At 43.2% G+C, this 21,399-nt stretch overlaps 1 protein-coding gene across 1 annotated transcript; it reads left to right on the top strand.

Moving 5' to 3' along the window:
- Positions 1-4,205: 4,205 nt before the first annotated feature.
- On the top strand, positions 4,206-20,973 carry SNCG (synuclein gamma). Its single transcript, XM_030488776.1, has 5 exons — positions 4,206-4,554; positions 9,562-9,603; positions 10,474-10,601; positions 19,410-19,487; positions 20,600-20,973. The coding sequence occupies exons 1-5, from the start codon at positions 4,434-4,436 to the stop codon at positions 20,618-20,620; spliced, it is 390 nt and encodes a 129-aa protein (XP_030344636.1). The 5' UTR covers positions 4,206-4,433; the 3' UTR covers positions 20,621-20,973.
- Positions 20,974-21,399: the final 426 nt, after the last annotated feature.

The following is a 21,399-nucleotide window of genomic DNA, read 5'->3' as shown; positions in this document are numbered from 1 at the left end:
TGGAAAGCAAATGCCCTGGCTATTCTGGTCAGCATCTCTCTGGAGAAAGAGCCCTTAGAAATTAAATTTTCAATTAATAGATTCAGATTTTTCTGTTTGTTCCTTTTGTATCTTCCCAGATTCACTGCCTACTCCATAAGCCATTGAATTGTAGACTTAAATTCAGAATCTGTTTATTTAGAAGAAAAGAAAAGCCTCAGAAAAATGTTTAAAAAGCCAAGAAAAGATGGAATTATTTTAATAAGCATGTGTTGCTTTAGATTCATATATTCCAGCTCCAAGCCTCTGAAGCAGACTGAATAACTGAAAGGATTTTATGTCTGGGAAGATGAATAGCACAGTTTTGTTGATAGCTGCACAGCAAGGGGATAACTTCTCATTAGGCACTGGGTTTTAGATCTGGAAAATGCTGTCTCATTGCCTGCCTGCTGCTGATGCATGTACGTGCGTGTGCAGCAGCTCCAGGGAAGGGGAGCATGGGGATAGGAGTATTAGGAGGGGGGCTGCTGGGCTAGGAAGCGGTTCGTTTCAGGGGTCTGTCCTTCAGAGGAAGAAGATGAATTCTTGTTGAGTGTATTTTTATTCATTTATTTGCTCAAAAGCTATCAGTGGTATTCAATGGCAGAGATCAGTCACAAAAGACTGCTGTTCTGGCAGCACTCTGCTTGATAAAAGCATGCCTTAAAAATGGCTCGCCCATCAGACTTCACCTATATCATTCCCTGGCAGAGGAAATTACTCATTAACTATGCAAACGTACATGCAGGGATTCGAGTCCTAAACTGTTCTTGCCAAGAGGATGTCAGACAACTGCTTGTTTTTATTAGGGCATGAAAATGAACAATCTGAGACACTTCTCCCTTCTGCATTTTGAAGTTTTCATACATGGGGAGAGAGGGAGGATTTCTGTTTATGTAGAGCAAGGTTTGATCCTGTTAATGTTAGTATTATTCTCCATACAAAAACTTCCTGAACAAAGGATATTTACCAGCCACAAAAGCAGTCTATCTTTGCTTTCCTTACCTGTCTTTCAAACAACATCACACACCATTTAAATACTTCAGTAGAATATGACTAAATCTCACTCCTTTCATCCTGCAAGATGCATTTGTCAGCTGTTAGTCTCCAGTGTGAGATCATCGTTAAAGGGCAAGGTTAAGGTTTTGTGTGCAGAGTTAACTTGCAACTGGGAAAAATAAAGAGGGAAGAGACACAAATTAAGTAAAATCCAGTTTTAATCTGTTGCAGACACGAAGAAAAGATGATGGTAGAGAACAGGAAATCTTGATTTCTGCTTTGCATTCTTTTCTTTCCCTTGCATCTGGGCTTTGGAAATAGGTAGACTTGAGTTAGACTTGTCTTGCCTGTATTCCAGAATTACTGGCAGGCATTGTACAGGCCTGCTTCCAGGTGTTAGCCACCAATACCTGAATAGAGATTTAGGCACATGGGAGGTGGGGAACTGCACCTTTCAGAGACCCTTAAGAAACTTCCCTGTTACGTAGCAAAAGACTCAACGGACAAGCTGAAGCAGCCAGAATTCAGACTTTAAGTGAACAACAGTTGGATGGTTTGTCATTGCACAAGTCAAGACAAGGCTTTCTTTTGGTATTATGCAGATCAGCTAGGTGTTTGTGAGAGATCAATTTGTTTACAAAGTGATCTGAATTAAACTCAATAGAAAAAAGGGGTTCTCTGAATTGCCCGCTGGAGGGACTTCTCTTTAGCTGCTGATTATGTTATCTAATGCAAGGGAAAAACTTTTCAGGCACAAAATTGAGATCCTAGCAAAACCTTAAAGCCAAAATTGATTACATTAACTCCTGTTCATTTAATGTTCACCTGAGGCAGGGTTGGCAACCAATCAGGACTGCATCCTCTGCTTAGAATAGAAATAGGGTACTGCAGTTGCCATAGGGTGGCAAACATTCAGGAGCTGTTATTGATGTTTGCACTATATAGCTCACCTACAACGTGGTCTTGAGTCCAGAGCTTTCCTAAAAGGATTTCAAGGTAAAACAATGTCTATGCAACTGCCTACTGCCTTGGGAGGGATCCAGCAGCATTTAAATGCCTCTTGTGAGCTTTTCCTGAAGGTCACTGGGAGAGGAGAAGGCAGGAAAGGAGTATCCCACTCGCGTACCAGCTAATTCAATCTGGTGATGATTCATGTTTCATATCCCAGGATGGTTTGATATTTCACGTATTTGTTACCTTTTATAGCAATGAAAAATATGTAGAATTCAATTGTACAAATCACAATGACAGAACAATAGCTTAACAAAATCAAAATACACTTCTCACTCAGCCTTATCAGCCTAGGCATTCTCTCGAAAATACCAGTAAAACCCATACCCTGGGAAGCTCTGTGCTCTGCTTTCGTGGTCTTTGAAAGCCTAGTGACAAAGTAAAATGGGCCCTGTAGCAATTCCCAAAGATGGTAAATTTGCTTTTTACCAAATGTAGTAAAAACAAGATTCCTGCCCTGCACCTGTTGAAATCAATGGGAGTCTTGTGACTGACTCCAAGAGCAGTTAGGTTAAAGCACTGCTTGTACGGCACAATAAGATGCAGATGTCTTCAATTTTAAGAAATGAGCACTCGCTGTGCACTTTGGGCAGTGGTCAGTCAGCCACCTAATGGAAATCTTGTAAGATGATAAGGAAAACCTTTTTTCACTCCTTGCTGCAACTGTCTAGAACAAGGGGAGCTTCTATAATAATCGGTATGTTGTGATGGCCTTCTTCTGAATCTTGCACTTTTTTAATTAACAATTGATAAATTTTCTTAGTCTGTCATAGATTTGGCTCCTCTGTATTCATATAGAAATTTATTCTTCATTTGTAAGAAAGGAGATTTATTTGTGAGAAAGATCAAGAAATCTGTATATTATATTCCAGATAAGCAGCTTTTCAGTTACAGCACTCCCAATACCTAAAGAAATATTCTTAATTCCACAGTAAGAACTATGTTTGTGTAGTCATTTTTATTCAGACTTTTTTATTTTCTGTGTAGTCATTCTCTATCTGACACTTCCAGGCTGATAACTTGTGGCAGAAGTGGCTTACAGACCACTACACTTTGTGACGTTAGGGTTTGCTACCCTCCCATAACGCAGTTAAACCTCTGAATTTTATGTTCTGTTTGCCTGGTAAGGAAAAGCAGCCAAAGCTGGTCAAGGTTTGTTCTCAGAGTCCAATGCTCCACGACTTCCATAGTTTCAGGTGTGGCACTATCCAAGCAAAAGAAATCACCTTGTTGAAACAACAATTGCTTTCCAGGTGCTTGCACTGAATTTCAGTTTGCTAGTGGGACAATAGCTGATTTGGGCCACTCCAGATCTAGTTCAGAAAACAGTTTAGCTTGGGTTTAACTTTAAGCACATAGGAGTATCCAACTGTGATGGACGATCATATGCTTTGGTACTTCTTTTCCTAGCAAGACCTTGAGGCTGGGTGGATCCTCTATGAAAACTGTAAGATCTCCCCAACCAGTTCTCTGCAGGATGGTTTTCTCACCCCACCGTTCTCTGCAGCACAGACCTCTGACGTGAGTGATGGCATCAGTGTAAAATGTCATCTCACTCTGCAGTGGCAGAGCAGACCTCTGTCTGCAGCAACTCAGAGAAACAAATAGGAAACAGGATTTCCCCCAACAGGCACCTGATTTTTCAGAAATGAACGGGATGTGCAGCCGAACAAAACCCATAATTCATTCTAAGTGCCTTTAGACTTGACAAACATGGCAAGTGGGGCTTCTAGCTCCCTTCGCTTGAGCACCAAGGGAAGTTGGTTCCCTTTTCCCCTCAGTATTTACTAGAAATAATGGTCTTGTAACTGTTTTGTGCAGGATGGGTTCTGGTAAATGCCAAATCAAGAAACCTGACCCTGTTTGTTTGCTTCCAGCTTTACGTGCTCTCCAACCTCTGGGAACCCAGGAGAGAGCTTGTGTGGAGGGAGCTTGTGTTTGCCTCCTGCTGCAGCTGCAGGGAGATGCCCTTTCAGGAACTTAGCTCTTCAGATAAAAAGTCTCCCTCTTCACATGAGAGAATCCTTGAATGAGAGCACTGCAGATTATTTTAAAAGCTTTATCTGTCTGGAAATTTTCCAGACAGTCCTTTACCTACTAGTGTCGTTGTCCTCTTCTCCTCCTTCCCTCTTAAATCTTCACAAGCATATCCATTTCATTAATATTTCAGTATCAGCTGTTCACAGGTATTGGCTACACTGCAGTGCACTTCATCAATAAGAGACGGCAAAGGATGTGAGGTTTGCCACACTGCCTTCATCCAGCAGAGGAGTAAGAGCAGAGACAGAGACGGGCAGAGAAACCGAGTATCTGCTGAGGGCAAGGCTGCAGTCCCAGTCTCGAGGAGCTTTTTGCTGCTGTCCCTCACTCAGATCATCCATATAATACCCTAGCAAGCAACAAGAATGGATGTTTTTAAGAAAGGTTTCTCCATTGCTAAAGAAGGTGTGGTAGCTGCTGCAGAAAAGACCAAGCAGGGAGTGACAGAGGCTGCGGAGAAGACTAAAGAAGGGGTGATGTATGTAGGTAAGAGAGACTATTTTCAAACTACATTTTGAGCACGAACTGTTGTGTAGTTTATCCCTGAGGAAGTCTGGGGAAATTATATTGTGGCTAAAGCTTGGGAGTGAGCAGCGGGAGGTCTGGATAGCATCCTCAGCTCTGTCACAGAATTGCTGTGTAAGCCTGGAGTACCACATCCTTCCCGTGCCTCAGTTTCCCCAACCATAAATTAGACATAGAAACAACCATTACTTCAGGGGATGCAGCTCTAATGCAATGCTAAGGAGCAGATGCCCAGGTGGAAGGTTTCTGTTTTGACTATTTGCTGATTGTTTGCAGGGTGAGTCACTCACTCTCCAAGCATCAGAGCACTGCTGGTCTCCACCTCACCTCCACGCTGTGAGAGACATGCTGAGGAGGTCCCTGAGAGAAGCCAGCAGGGTTGTTAAGTGGGGATTGCAGGATGCATCTGTTTCCCCACAAACATACCATTTTATCTTGAAATCCTTCTCTTGTTGACTGATACATTAACTTTGCTTCACAAGAGATGCCCAGATTAGCTTTGCCCGAAGGATGGGATCTGGAAAACAGCATGACTGATGTCCTGCCTAGAGACCTCTTTCACAGTTAATGTGCTGTTTCAGAACCCTTCCCTTTCAAGGTCACCCTTGAAACACACTATCTCCACCATCTAGCACATGCAATTATATGGCTGGATGGTCAGATATTCCAGATAATATAAAATCTATAAAGTCTTAGGTTCTGATTACCTTACTGGTGATTACTGCACCTCACACAGCTTTTTGTGTTTGCTTTATGTGGGAGAGAGGGGTTTTTTAGTAGGAAAGTTTACATAGAGGCTCTTCCTGCTGTTGTGTTGCAACATCCATAGCTGTACGTAGCTACTATATTTAAAATAGCTCTCTTTACAATAGCTACAGATACGTACTTGTACATTACAAATGAAATACCAATTTGAAGTGTAGGAGATCTGATAACGTTTTCACCCTGAAATTTTAATTACTCAAATAGTGGCATGCTGTAAATGAACATATGTAACGGTTCACATTTCACTTTGAAGCTGACTCGCAAGGCAAAAAGGTAAACAGCATCCATGTAAACAACTGAAACACCAGCCTGCAAAACGTCACACCTACGTGTCAAATCATGGTATCACTACTGCTCCAGCTGCTTCCTGATTTGAGGATGTCAGACGGGTTATTCTGAATCTTTATACATAATTCCTCACATCTCTGTTCAGTCATCTGGTACATCTCCATACTGTGGCCTGGTTTTCAGTTTTGCACAGCCGTGAGGCAGAATCTGCTTGTGAGATTCTAACCTTTTCAATGAAGTTTTCTAAAAACCTTCTTAAAACCTAAATCTCTGAATGAGGCTCAAATAAGGATCAAGGTGAAGATTCAGTGCTTTCTCGTCTTATTTTTTCATTTGGCTTGTTGGTATAGTGCCAGTTCCTGGCCTGTCACGCACTGGATAGTGCTTTGCCTTGGCCGATTTGGTTCCTGATGCACGCTGGGGAGTGCTCAGCACTTTTTAAAAAATTCAGTCTTTCACAGGCAGGAAAAGTAAAGGCCAAATGCTGATTAGCTCAGAGAATTGATTTTTAAGTAAGAAGAGGAAGTGGAAACCAAGTGTATCGATTAAAACTGGAATGATTAGTATGTTGTTCATGCTGCCTTTTCTCACTGTGTGCCACATGAAGAGTTAATCACAGACCTGAGCTGTTCCTTCCGTGCTCCTTCCTTTTACAGAGTCCTGTCCCAGCATAAAGCGTTATGCATTGTATCCTGAATTTTTTGATGCTAGGAGAAAATAATACTTGTATAAAATCTTGAAGGTCTTTTCAGAACATCAGGAAAGGGAGGAAAACCCCCAAAACCTAGGATGGATGAAGTGGATCCTTGACTTTTATTCAGGTTTGTGTTAGCTCATTGCTGACTCTCCAAGGAGGATTCCAGATGTCTGGACACGACCACGGCACCTGATGAGTCACTCGCTGCCGCCCCAGGAGAGCAAAATAATGCTTATTTAGAGGCATCCGCCTGGAGCAGATGCTGTCACCAGAGCACTGTGGCCACCTCATCCCTCCTCCTGAGCCATGCAGGTTCGGTTCCCACAACTTGTGCCAGGGCTGGAGATGCCTCCCTCCTGTGCTAACACTGCAATGCAGTTCACAGCTGAGCTGGTTAGAGATGTGGCCATTGCTGGAGGAGTCACGAGCGTGAGGTGCCTCTGCCCCACCACGTGGCTTGCTGAATGTGTAGGGTGGAGAAGAGGGTGCACAAAAAGAGAGAGAAATCCTGTAGCATGGGCCACCTTCACACTTAGTGAAATCACAGTCTGCTCTCCAAATTGTAACAGCCTCCGGGTACACTGAAGTGGCACACTGAATGTGTGTCCAGCGGCTGATTTGATGGGACATCTTTATTTATTAGGTTTAAATAGGGGGACAAGTGGTGCTGAAGTTAATGAAGTTAATGCAAAGCTGCATCAGAGTATTGAGTATAATGTCATTAGTACTCTTTAATACTATAATTCAGGAAGCCTCAACAAAGAATACATTTCTAGGTTTCCAGAACAGCTTTTGACCACGCATGTCACAGAAAGCCTCAAGGCAGCAAGCTCCACATAAACAAACTGTCTCCATAAAGCATGAACTCCCATAGGACTTACAGCACATTATAATATCCTTTTCTACCACAAACCTTTTCCGACTGCACAGCGCTCCACCACCTTGGTCTCACCCGTGCGATACCAAAGCTCTTAGAGATGACTCACATCACTCAAAAGTTCATGCATCCTGCCTCTTTTAATTCTATGTACACAAGCTGCAGGCAAGGACTAATGAGTGAAATGAGACTGAGCATCAGGTGATTGCTTTCTGATTCAACGGATTCGGGTGGCTGGCAGGGGTATGCGCCAGAAGGTCAGGTTTCATGTGCTGCATAATGGATGCTGAGCCTGAGTCATTGGGTGTGGTCAGGGCTGTGGATTAGGAAGATGAGGCATGCTCTCCCCGGGCTGCAGCGGAGGCGCTTCCCAGTGCCACTGCTTCTGTTGTGAAGTGGATGCCAAGGTTTGTCTTCTACCTGCATCCCTCCTTTTCGGAACTATTGGCGTTTTGGAACATCAGAAAATATGGCACCCACCCACTCCCCCTGCGAAGGAATTGAGCCCAGATAGTCATCTTCAATCAAAAGTCTGGTAAAAAAAAAATACAGAAGTACAACTCTTTTCTCACTAAGCGTGTTTACTGCAAAACTGAAACATGTGCAAGGGTTAGTACAGCAAATTATATACTTTGCTTGCCTAAGAACTGCTGTTTGACCAAAAAAAGAGCAAAGAAGGGCTAAGCTTGAACATCTGTGTCTGATGTGAGAAGATCTTGTATGTCAAATCAATATTGTGGCAGTCTTTGATTGGAATGGCACTGGGAGGGAAACTGAAGCAGGGTGGTGTCTGAATTGAACTGTGTGCATTTGGCCTATTCAGGAGCTTGTGTTCATGGCTTGAGACTTCTATCTGCTCTGCTTGCTGCTGTGCTCCTGTCACGTATGTGTATCATGGGCATCATCCAGTTTACAGCAGTGCACATGTATCGTATGCATCAATAGGAACTGTCGTTTAAAGCAGTAACAAGTATAAAGAGACTTCATGTCTTCAGTTTGAATGCAGTTTGGGAGGGTGGAGTGAAATGTTGAGAGCATATTGTAGTACACCAGCTTTGTTCTGCCCCGGCAACGATTACAACCACCAAAATAAATCAACAATTGAGAATTACTTTCGATAATGCATAACATGTATCAGGCAGAACAGAGCTGGGCTGGATATGTTGTTATCAGGGTGCTGCACCTGTTTTGCTTTTCAGGCTGTTAATGAGAGCGAGATGTGGTTTGTGGCTGATTCATCCCACCACACCCATGGATGCTCCAGTACCCCTGGAGTTAAAGATCCGCCTGACTTTTTATTTCTATCGCTTTGACAGTTGGCCATAAAAATCCTTTTGTTGTATCAGTGCGGGAAACTTGAGCCTATATAGGCGCAAATGATTTACACAATACAGTAAAGTGGGACCAGTGGAACCTTTTGGCACATGTTGATTTAACTTCCAACAGAGATAAATTTGAGTCTTTATTTTTGTAAGGTGAAAAAGCACATTTAACATATGTGCTGCAGTATATAGATAGAAGGAATGTATAGCAGGTCACTTCAAACATGGAGGAAAACGGCAGAGATTAATTATTCCTTAAGGGCTCTTTGCATTGCAAACTGAATGCCCTCACATCCTGTTAGCCTTTCTGCCTTGTGAACAGCGACATAAATTACAATGTAAGCATGCATATGGTATACTTCATAATTTTGAGTTAAAAACATCTGCATTCTGTTTATTGCTGTGAGCAGGCACTTACAGCCTAGGCTGGGGCACTGACATGGGAATCTAGTAAGTAGGTATGCAGTAGGTAGTTGGTTGTTCTGCAAATTTAGCCTCAAGTTTCTCCAGAGTCTTTATTACAGGTATAGAACGAAGATTTAAATGTCCACTGTAGTCAAGTATCCTGCTGAAATGCATGGAAGAGTCACGGATGTGATTCCTTGTCTTGAAAGACTGACGTAGGTGATATTTCACCAGGTGACTTAATATACATTCATGTTTACAATTAGCTTAACATTGATTTATCTCCGCTCAACTGTTCTTTTCATTTTGGAAACATTCCAGGGACAATTTTTCATACTTCAGCATGGTATCATCAAGATTTTTCAGGTCTAGGCATCTCCAGACGATTTGTAGTTGAAGTTATCCAACTCCTGACACAAAGGTACTCTTAGACTTTACTGGGGAAGGGAGCCAATCCCTTCTGCTGGCTCTCCAAATGGTTGTGTTTTAGCAGGAGGTGCCAGCAGCACCACAGCTCTCCACTGCACCTCGTAAGAACAGAAAGCCATCCATGTCCAAAAACCAGCGGGTTCTTTGCCAGGTAGCACTGATGGGCTGTGTGTTTCCTTTCACAGGTACCAAAACCAAGGAAGGAGTAGTGCAAAGCGTGACCTCAGGTAAGATCGCAGCTCTGAGAGAAATATGGAAATCTGTGAGGGGTTGCTGGACCTCTTGATGAGGCCACCACTCCTGCCAAATGGAAGGTCTCTGGGGGACAGCAGTGATCTGCATGACTTTCCATTTGGAATGGAGGATGCTTGGCAGGAGCATCCTCAGGGTCTGGCATTTGCAGTGCACATGAATGAGAGAAAATATTTAATCAGTAGAGCAGGTCAAAAAACATCTAAAAGATGTTACTTGGCAGACTCAGACGATTCACAGCAATTTAGACTTTTCACAATGTCAAGGATGCTGCCCGGCGTGCAGAGAGGATTTACTTACATCAGATCCTACCAAGCCAAAACTGTTGTCTCTGGGAGACTCTTGTCAGGCAGTCCCAGAGTCAGAGACCCAAAGGGATCCTTCTAGGTAACCCAAGCTCCAAGGCAGGGCAGCTGAATGGACTGCCTTGAAGAGAGATGAATGGATCCTTTCCCCTGGAGAATTTAATGATTAATTTAATTTTTTTCCCCAGGTGTATTAGATCCAACGGAAGGTGCCCTGAGAAGTCGTATGCAGTCTGCAATGCAAAATACCTTATTTGCACAATTGTCTCTTAGTATCTCACAGTGAATTTTTCATTCTCCAGTTGCCCACAAAACCTGACAGGCTGCAGAGCTGCTCTCTGAGCAGCCTTTTAAGTCAGGAAAAACCCTCACATACGTAATCTAAATTCAGATGTGATCTGCTATAAAAGAAAAACTAAATAAGGGCTGTACGAGGGCAAATTTCTTCTTTTACCTCAATGCAAATGTTTTACTGTTCTAGTGAACTTGGCAGCCTTTTGGCAGTGCCTGGGTCATTGACTTTCTGCTTTTGTTGCTCAGTTGCTGAGAAGACCAAAGAGCAGGCCAATGTAGTGGGAGAAGCTGTAGTAGCCAGTGTGAACACAGTGGCAAACAGGACTGTAGAAGGAGCAGAGACCATCGTGGCCACTACAGGAGTTGTAAAAAAGGTATGTTTTTTAATTCAGTGATATTCAGAATGGAAAAGTCATCTTTAGATTACACTTACAATATCATAGAATCATAGAACGGTTTGTATTGGAAGGGACCTTAACGATCATCTAGTTCTAACCCTCTGCCATGGGCAGGGACACCTTTCACTAGACCAGGTTTCTGAAACATTTACAATTGATGGTTTTACCTACCCAGTGAGAGGTTTTCAGCAATGTCTGTTTTTATATAATGCTTAATATTACTGTATAATGCTAACATAATCACAAAATCATTTAGTTTGGAAGGGACCACATGAGATTATTTAGTCCAACCCCCTCAGGTTAATGAGAGCAGGTTGCCCAGGACTGTATCTGGTTGGGTTTTGAATACCTCCACAGATGAAGACTTCTACAATATCCCTGAGCAACCTGTGCCAGTGTTTGACCAGTCTCATGGGAAAAAGTGTTTTCTTATGTTCAGATGGACATGTTAATCAACTCATGCCCGTTGTGTCTTGTCCCATCAGCAGGCACTGCTGGCAAGAGCCCAGCTCCCTGTTTTCTGATGAATATAAGAAAGCATTCGTCCCAGGGACTTGAGCAGAAACACATCCAGGCTGCAGTGGGCATGTGGCCAGGGTCAGAGCTGTGGGATGTGCGGGGTGTGAAGGAGCAGGAGCAAAGCTTTGCCCTCACACCTTGGCCCAGGCCCGGCGGCTCTGCAGGCAGCAGAGGGCAGCAGCAATTCAGGCAGAGAGCCTGGCCCTCCTGGTCTGTGCTCACTTTGACAACAACTGATTGATAAAGGCCACGGGACACAAATAGTGCGCGGGTTAAACCAGATTAGGACAAGGCATCTTCTGTCCTCCAGCCTAATTTGACAAACTGGGTTGCTTCAAGTGGGGGCAATAAAGGGACATGTGAAGGAGCAGAACAGCCCCTTAGATGAAGGCAGATTTGATCATTAGAGAAGGTGCTTTACTGGGTGGTAACAAACTGCAACCATTTGTACTGTACTTGAGACTAATACTTGGTAGCTCTTTGGTAAGCCTGGCTGCATTTCCCCTCTTCAGAGAACTGTGATCAATGGCATTGATAGCAACATGAGCTACATGAGTCACAGCAAACCCAAACCCAGAATCAAAGCAAAGTGAGGTTGGCCAAAATTGTTTTAATTGTTCACACAGTTTGCTGATGAATTTCCTGACCTGCACGTAAGCACATTGTGATGTGAAACAAAACTTCTACACACCATATAAATCCTGAGAGAACAGCCTAACAAAAGAGACCAACAGCTACGGGTGACGCAAAACGTCCTCCTGAAAGCATGTGAAATCAGCAGATATAGAAGTTGTGCTAAGCCCTTGGGATAAGTTTAATCTCTGTTCCCTCAGGGAACAGCAGTTAGGCTGCAGCAGTGCAAACAGTGATTCCTAATTCCGTGGAGCCAGACAACCCCCTCTTACCTTTTGACTGACTGGGTGCAGGTTGGTTGATCCAGGAGAAATAGGAATTTGCTGATGGTAGGAATCCATCCTCCTGATACCGAACTTATGGCAAGGACTGAGCAGCAGCAATAGTCTTCCCATTTTGTCCTAAGCGAGAGCCCCCCTCAAAGGCTGATGATCTACAACTTATAAGTGTTAATTTCAGACCTCAAACTGGTCAGTGTTATCTGCTTCTATCCTTGTGCGGGCAGGCCCTTAGAAAATCAGAGATTCTTTCACCCTAGTAATGGTTCTGGGTTATGCAGGCTGCAGACAATATACGAAAGCTGTGAGTTTTCCAGATGTGTTAAGCATCTGAACTGTCACTCTGGCATCTTCACTGATGTCTGTCTGCTTAGAGTTAAAATGGGGGTTGATCAAGAAATAAAAAAGTGGGAACTGTCATGTGCCAAAGGGCAGAGTAAATGAGGGAGGCAGGAAACCACTTTGGATACAGTAACATGGCATTATGCCAAATAGCAGAGGTGGGCAGCAGAAGGGAAACAGGAAAAACAAGGCAAAAGAAGTCACAGGAGAAAGAAATTCAGAAAAACGTTTGTTTATGTGAAAGAGGGGTCATCTTAAGTTCCTTTCCAACCCTAACTTTTCTATGATTCTATGATCTACTTTACTGATTTGGTTCAGCTTAGATTAGGAGAGTGAATCTCGTAGTCATCCTCACTCGCCATACTTCAGTTGCATCTGCTAGATTTCTTTTGGATACCAATAACATGGAAGATTGAGCTCCATATGCACACCAAGTGCATCCCAACTGCTAATGGTTAATTTCCACACAGCCAGAGCTGCTCTGGAGGGAGGGCGCTGAAAGGAGCAGAGGGGTTGTGTTGGACTCTCGGCACCAGCTGTTTTCTCCAGATCTGCTCCTATTGTGCTGCACAATTTGCTAATGGAAAATACAGCCAGAGGCTGCCAAGAGCAGCACCAGGCACCATAACGCAAGTGAGCGACCTACTGAAGATACACTAAGAGTGATAAGGTATAGCAGTTACCTATTTAAAAAATAAACACCTGCTATTATAATCTCACAATCATAGAATTACACACAAACATTTCAGCCCCTGAAGTTTGACAAAGCTGTTACATCCAGCCCTGAGACTTGTTCATGCTCCGTCCCGTCCTCCTTCTGTCTAACTGCAAAGAGCAGTTTCTAACATCTTATTTATGTTTTCAACTGTCTCCAGTGTTGTTCCCTGCAGACTTCATATAGGGGTGTTCAAAACACCAGAGAATCTGTGTGAACATATGGCACTGAGCAGATTTGATGATTCAAATCTGGGGAGTTGAGTGGCCTAGGAGGCATGTCCCTAGCTGAGCATTCCCAGTATTAATGTCAATTACAGAAAGCTTGTTGACATTTAATCTGTGCATTTGACAGCTGGGGTCAGTGGCAGGCACGTACTAGCAAGGAGTGGGGAACTCTAAGGATTCGGGATTAAGTTTTGCTTGAGGCAATAGCCGCAGGGTGGTTGAGCTCTGTGGGTGTATCAGGTGGTGACCTTGACCATACGGAAGAATTCATCCCTTTGCAGAACATGGCAGGCACTGAAACGTGGACACGCGTGGGGCAGTTGTCAGCCTGCTGCTCCTTGCTGTCCTCAGTGGGAGCACTTGGAGCCAGGCAGAAGGAAACAGGGCTGAAATATCTCTACGCCTGTGGAGGGGTGCCAAACACCAGATGAGAGCAACCGCAAGTAGTATTGGTATCACCTAGTAGGGGTTTGGCACTGGCCTGGTCACTGCTGAGTACAAGAAAGTATTGGCTGATTTGGAGGACTTCTTAAGTATAAACTAAAAGATATATAATTTAAGAGACTATAAACCCTCCACAATTTTTCTGATACGCAAAGGAATGAGACCCATCAGTAATGTGGTTTGTCTGTGCCCCTGCACCCATCCCAGTCCCAAGGGCGAACATTAAGGGATTTTAGTGAGATAACCACCCATTAAACATCCCTGTCTTAGAAGAGGATTAATTCTCGGTCTGCGTGACGCAGCACAAAGTTTGCTGCATTGCAGACACCACGTGGTTGGGAGCAAGCACATGTACATACACACGCACACACACACACTCACAAAATGTCCCTCGGGGACTGGAATAATTTTCCCAGCAGCTGATGCTTCCCTATGCCCTCCACCTAGATCTTCCCTTAGATCTATTTGTCATGTCAGTTTTTATATGATTTAGTTGTCAATTCATGGCTCTATCATTTTGAATTGGGTTTCATCTTTTTTTGATTTCATTGATTCTTTGAGCAGTTGTCAGCTGTGTGCAACTGCTGGGTGCATTCGCTGGATCACTTTGTTTCTGTCTGTGCTCGGTGTAGCATGTGTACTGCACCCATGCCACAGTTTATCGCTTTCATAACAACTGCACATTTTGAATACGAACGGTTGATGGCCTTAATTCTTTTCCCTTAAACCCTGCGACACCACTGACACTAAGACAGTCGCACAGAAGGAATTAGAAGCAGAAACTGATGAGTGACCTCCCTATTAAAGTTTGTTTGGGCAGGGCGAGTGCCACTAGGAGAGAGTAACCAAGGGTATCTGAGAGGCCACTAAGGGCAGAGCTGCTAAGAAGGAGGATCAGGGAAATCAACAACTGCACTAGCTTACAATTAAGTAGACTAAATAGTTGAAACTTTTCTCCTTTGTATGCAAGCTTCATCCTTTGTATTCAAGCTTCTTCACTGATGCAGTGATGCATCACAGTGGTAACCTTCAGCATCCCATGGAGCAGGGGAGACTGAAAAGGCAGCGTGGAGTGGGGTACTCTGCCTACAGGCACTTTTTCTGTGCTTCCCTATGTCTCATTAGTGCTTCCAGGTGTACATTTTTCACATGGAGTAGAACTGAATTAGTGGCACTGGTGAAGCCTTAAAGTCTGCAAGACTCTGTGTGTGCTTCCTGGCTAAAGGCTTGTGCCCCAATAATTCTGTACGGTAATAATTTAAGCATTATTAAAAATGTATTGTTTGTATAAGCAGCCCCAGGAAACCCTAAAAGAATCTGGCTATGAACTGGATGAAGACAAAGTTACCTCAAGAGTCCACCTAGATTTGTACTGTAAAACAGGAATCCTGCACACCCATCTGTCTGTCCTGTCAGTGGGTCCAATCACTTTAATCATGGGTTGACCTCTTAGTCAGAGCTGCCAGCATCACTCAGAGCGCATTCAGCCTGAAACCCATCCAGGACAGCCCATCCATAGGACCTGTCAGGTTGCCTGAGGCTTTACAAGGGAGTGGTTAGGGGATGCTGCCAAGTAGCATTGCTTTTGCTCCAACGCCCAAGGTCAAGAGCACTACAGGAGGCTGAACCTTTCTCCACCTTATGCAATTGATGTCCCATTGCGGGCTGTTAAATTTGTAGCAGATTAGGTTCCCAGCGAACCTTTCTGGCTTTACAACCTTAAATGATAACAATAATAATAATAATAAACAGAGAAACCTTGCTTGCCACTGAATTTGTTGAGTTTTGATGAGTAATGTTCCAGCATCCAACATTTAGACTCTGCATGCTTTCTCTGTTAGATAAGGAAGATAATCCTGATAAATTTGTTTATCTCAGAATTTTGGGGGATGGTAAAAAAAAAAAAAATCACTGGCCTATGACATGATATGGATAAAAACATAAATTCTATTTCACGTACGGACTTGGCCAGCAGAACATACAACACAGTTGCTGAGCTGAAAAAGGGAATTTCGTCAATCCTGTGAAATAGAGAAATCTGAAGAGTGGAGCTGTAATTATTTTGTTTAGGGGGTTTTGTTTGTTTGTGTTTTGGTTTGGTTTTTTTGGTTTTTTTTTTTTCAAAATCTGTGGACATTTAAAATCTGTTTTTAAAAAACATGTTAAAATACCTGAACCCAGGAGCCTACAGTACACTATATTTAAGACCTCTTAACATTGCACAGGAATGTTTTTATAAATGACAGGTCCTAACTTCTTGAACTTCTCATTAGTGACATCTGAACATGTAACTATGTTACATAACCTTAGTGAAATTATTGCATTTTATATTTATAAAATCTTATATAGGGTATATATTCTACATACAAATATATTTTTATAGATAAAAAAGTATTTTAGAACTTCTATAATATTTCTGTAATGTAATTCCTGTAAAGACTCTAAGGTCTTGTGTTTCACTTAGCTATTATTTTAAAATACTTCAGTTTTCTCTCTTCTCTAGCCAAAATCGCACACACACACACACACAAAAAAAAAGGGGGGAGGGGGAGAAAACAGCCCATAATAAACTAATTTTTTTTTAATTTATTTATTTATTTTCATTTTACATACTTTTTCTAAGACAATACATGATTTTGGAGAGGGGAGGGGAGGTTGTGTGGAAATCTGCTTGCTGTTTAAGAGCAGGAGAAGCATTACTAATTAATTCATGGTTGCAACATGCCTTTCCCTTAGAACATTTTATCCCTTTTAATGAGGAGATAAACACTGAAAGGAATGACACAGTTGCTGCTCTCCTCCAGAGAAGCTGGATTTTCAGCCTTGCTTTCTTACCCAGCATCACACTGTGAGTCAGTGCTTTAGCTGGGGTCAGTTCCCCGGGAACTTCTGTCCCCTCATCCAAAGTGAAGACCCTCACATCACATGGTCCTCCTCTGCATATTGTTTTCCTGGCTAGTCATCAAAATCCCCAACCAGCTAACACCCAGCTGAAGAATGCAGCCCTTCCTCAACTCACGCTCGCTATTCTGAGCAGGGTGGGAAGTGCGTGAGAAAAAGGCTGTGAGATGGCATCCCTAACACAGCCTGACACCTCTTCATCCTGCCATTGTGCTGGTTCCTCCAACACAGTTTAGAAACACTCTCCTGAAACATGGTCGCTTCCCTTTCTGAAAATAGACGGATGAGTCACTTTCATCCTTCTGGAGCAGAGTCTTGGCAGAGGGTACAACTTAAGGGGTATAATAAGCAGCACAATAGCTGAACAGGGATTCTTCAGCCCACCCACTGCTCTCGTGTGCAGTGTCCTGAGAATAGTCCTGAGGAAGGATCCTCTTTTCCATGACTGTTTCCACATCTACTGGAGCTGATCTGCCTGCTCGCAGGAAGAATAGGAGGTCATGCCCTTGTAGAAAGATGAGGCGCATTGCACTTGCTCTTGCGTTCCTATGAGCTGTCTCCCAGCTTTCCCAATGCAGCTCAGCACCTTCAGCAGTCACCTTTGATTCACCATGATTTCACATGGAAGCTGGTAACCCCACCTGCAAGAAACCTACAAAGTGCCTGCTGTTGCAGCTGTTGTCATTGGCTTGCACTGCAGGTTTCTATTCTTTCTATGTAACCATCAAAAAAACTGCCTGTAAAGCTTAAAAATACAATTTGAGGCTATTTACCTGCTTTGACCTGGTCTGCATTGTTGAGTTAAAAGGTGCAGCCATTTTATATGGCCCTATACACACGTAAAGTGTTTTAAAGCCACAGACAGGATCCTGAGGCTGGATCAGCCTTCATAAACTCAGAGTAGTGAGCTCTGCTGACATTGTCCTGCTGACAACAGGAGAGTTCACTCATTTTGGGGAGGCTCCATCAGAGTGGGGGCCTCTCTCCAGCAGCCTTGGGTTCCTGCTGCACTGGGAACTGGAGACCAGAAACTGGTCTCCATGGTGTGCATAATTTGATGTCACTAGGCTACCTGGGCTTACTTAACACAGTTCAGGTTAATACCAGCAAGAATCATTTCAGCCAACAACACAAGGCAAATTAAGGGCACCTTTCTTAGGGAAAAAAAACCCGAATCACACTGTGCTTTTCATATGGAGACACCCCCAGTGCATGGCACGCTCTCTTAACAAACTAATTGCCTCTCAGCAGGGAGGTGAAGGGAAAGCCTGGAGCTGCAACAGACATCAGTACTGTACTGTGGCTTGTATTTTGGCCATTGTCTTTCTTTGGTGGATTGGTCTTTTACAGTAGTTTGCATGGACAGTGGGAAGCCTATAGGAGGATAACCAGGTTACGGTGCTTCCATGTCCTGGCTCCCCTTCGTCCCAAAAACGGATCTGAAGTCCAATTTCTAGCTTAAATATTCATGGAATCTACCTTATATCTATGTAACTCTGTGAAATACGTCTATTTTTGTCTTCTTATTTCACATTACCTCTTCTTCCCTAATTCAGTCCCAAAGGCAGCAGGGGTGTTCTACTGATGAGAACAGTGGTGACTGGACAGGAAAATAAGGACATGCGTGAAAATGAAGAGTGGAGTTCCCCAAAACACACAGAGCACAAACCTCTGTTCACAGTACGTGTGACAGGGACATTTGATTTGCACTGCATCAACAGCAGCACCAGGGAAAACAGTGGCCTCGTATTTCTAGAATATTGAAATTCAAATGACATCTCCCCATTTCATGCAAAATTCACTTTTTCTTCATGTAATACATGTGTATTAGGTTCCTTTTATGGTACCTCTGACTTCATGTGGGAAAAGAGTAAAAATTCAGGGATACTGCTGAGCACATGTGCTCAGAGGGAACAGGGAATCTTTGCAACTTTAGCAGATTTGTGATTTTGGGCTGGACTACAGAGGTCGGATATTCCTGTTTCCCCGTGCTCTTACTGACTGATTCCATAAAGGTCCATTCCTGCTTTCTGTCCATCCCCTGTGCACATCCAGGATGATCAGGTTTTTGTCTTCTCTTCCCATGTTGCCAAATCACACTTAAAGTGATTGCCTGGTAATACAATCTTTTCTCTTCTTCTTTGAATAGGAAAGCAACTGAAAGATATGGGCAGGTAGCTAGAAGAACCCAAAGTGCTTATGAAAAAGGTTGGACTTCAAACATAGAAAAGCTTATCCTTTGATAATGACAGTTTATCTGAGGCATGACATTAATGTCACCACAATACTGCTGTATCTGAAATTAGTATTAGTCTATGCAATGAGTGCTTAGGGTAAGTAAAATAGTATGGGGAAACCTAGGCTTGATCTATCTTACTCTAGGTAAATTCATTTGTTCCTCATAAATTTCTTCACACTGAAGGAGTCAAAACTGGTCTCAGTGACAGAAAAGAAAGCTTCTGAAAAAGAACTGATTTTCTGTATGAAAAAGACCCTAAAGCAGGTTGCAAGAAATTGAATTGCTTTTCCATAGACATCTGCTCTAACAAGCTGCATGAAAAATGGATTTCGAGCAATACTTGCTATTTATTAAACCCAGTATTTTATCTGTGTGTGTAATGCTCAAACCCATGTTGCGCAGTCTGCTCACATAGTCTCTCTAAAGATTAGTGCTATGACTCTGCATGTGGCAGTAGGGACAAACATCTCTCTTGTGACTTGGCAGGAGGACCTGGCTCCACCGCAGCCGCTGGAGCAGCTGGAGGTGGCAGGAGAGGGGGCAGGCACAGGAGGTGGCGGAGAGGTAAGGTGATGCCACAACCAGGACTTCCCACGGTTCCTGGGCCCTTAAGAACACACGTGGGCTTTTTCTGTGTTCTCCCCTTTGCTTTCTGTGGTTATAGAGCTGCCACACGTGGAGCCCGTCAGTATTCCCACTTTCATGACAAGAACCTGAGCTCATCAGTTTTCACTTTTGCTACTTAAATTTGGGGACAAAGAATTTGCCATGAGTGACAGATTGGACAGATCTGCTGCCTGCTTTGGTCTGATTTTGGGGTGTAAACACACATATAATAGTTAATGCTTTTTTATGATTTTGGAATAGCTTTTTCCTGGTTGCAGCCATGCTTTAGAAAACAAGGTAGATCTTCCTATAGATTTTTCTGTATTTAAATAAAATCTTTTAATTTTTTATCTATTCTACCTGTAATGTCTTTTGGAAGCCCTGAGCCAAATGTCAGCCTCTGGCCCAAGCTCTTCCAGCTCTTGAACAAGGAAGGACAACCTCTTACTAGCCAACATAATGCTTTAAAGGGAAAAAGGCTTTCGAGTGGTATTCCTTTATGATTTCAGTCCTAAGGCCTTTGGCTGCCCACTCCACAAGCCCCGCAGCACTGCATGCACCCAAACTCCACAGTTTTCAGGTTCTCTGAAACTCAGACTGTGTTTATAGTGCCTGAACTTCCCTGAAGTCTCAGCTTGCACCTACCACCCTCTGCCAGCCATTGTCCCCTCTGCTAACAGCCCCCAAAAGAGCCACGTGAATCTGACTGACTTCACCTCTGCACAAGTGCTAACGTCAGGCTGTGTATCGGGGCGGGGGGCAGACCTGGCAGCAGAATGCTGGATGCTCCTGCCGGTGGCAGCCTGGCCCCATGCTAGCTCAACTTCCACCACACACAAAATCACCCTCTCGTTTTCCTTGGAGGTCTGAGTTGCAGTGAGAGTGTGTCTGGTTCCCAGAAGGAATGGATAATTCATTTATTTTTGCACCACATGTGGTTCTTATTGTTTTGTAGCTGTTTATGCTTTTTTATGTAGTGACTACCAGCATTGATTTTTCTCCGTATTTCATTTATGTATGTTTTCCACTGGAAATATTTAACTTTTTTTCCCGTCTGTCTTCTCTCACAGGGTGAAAATGAAGGCAACTAATCAACTGAGGGACTTACAGCTCAAAAGATGGCATTCCAAGAGCATACATGGAAATATTAGCTGACACTACAACAGGAAAATCCTGCTCACCGTAAACAACAATATTCAGCTCTGTAGTCTTTCACTTGCTTCATAAACCAATTGTATTATACATATAAGCCAGACTCCTCTGATTGTAAGTAAAGTGCAAGTGTGTGTACCAGGGTGCATGTCTCCTTCCCTGCTTCCTGACCCGCTCGCTTTGCGTGTTTTGGTTGGGCTCACTGATCTCTGTCTCACGTCCATCTGCACTGGCACCTCGTATTGCGGAAATATTTTTTTTTTTTAACTAATAAAAGAGTGTTTGAACAAGCTTTGTTGGTTTTATTTGCACGCTTTAGATGTTGATCCTTCCAAACTGATGAACTTTTTGGGTAGAAGTGTGGTATTAAAATACAAAGATCTCAGGACTGTGAGGGCCTTGGATCATGGTGTAGAAGATGTGGAATAATAAAAAATTGTATTTCTGAAGTCAACAGTGTAAGCAGGCCAGCTTTCTGTCTCTCAGGGCTCAAAAATAGAGATCTCACATTTTAAATACTCTCCCATGTTTAAGAGAGAGTGCGAGAAGGGAAATCAGAAAAGAAAAGGGTTTTTAAAAGAACGTGTAAGTCACATCTAGCTCGGTTAGCATTTGTTATGTGCTGTTTATTCTGCTTGCACCAGAGCTTGAAAACTCTATTCTGACATCTGGGTGTAACGAACGGCTGGGAGGTAATTAAACAAGTGTGATAGGCACT

This window comes from Strigops habroptila, chromosome 5 (assembly GCF_004027225.2).
Source record: "Strigops habroptila isolate Jane chromosome 5, bStrHab1.2.pri, whole genome shotgun sequence".
NCBI lineage: Eukaryota > Metazoa > Chordata > Aves > Psittaciformes > Psittacidae > Strigops > Strigops habroptila.
This window is presented reverse-complemented; position numbering and strand designations above follow the sequence as displayed.

Bases quoted from the DNA above. Each gene is read 5' to 3' on its own strand.
- SNCG (XM_030488776.1), top strand. From the start codon at position 4,434: ATGGATGTTTTTAAGAAAGGTTTCTCCATTGCTAAAGAAGGTGTGGTA. The intron at 4,555-9,561 runs GTAAGAGAGACT...TTCCTTTCACAG, and splicing joins AGAAGGGGTGATGTATGTAG to GTACCAAAACCAAGGAAGGA. The intron at 10,602-19,409 runs GTATGTTTTTTA...GTGACTTGGCAG, and splicing joins CTACAGGAGTTGTAAAAAAG to GAGGACCTGGCTCCACCGCA.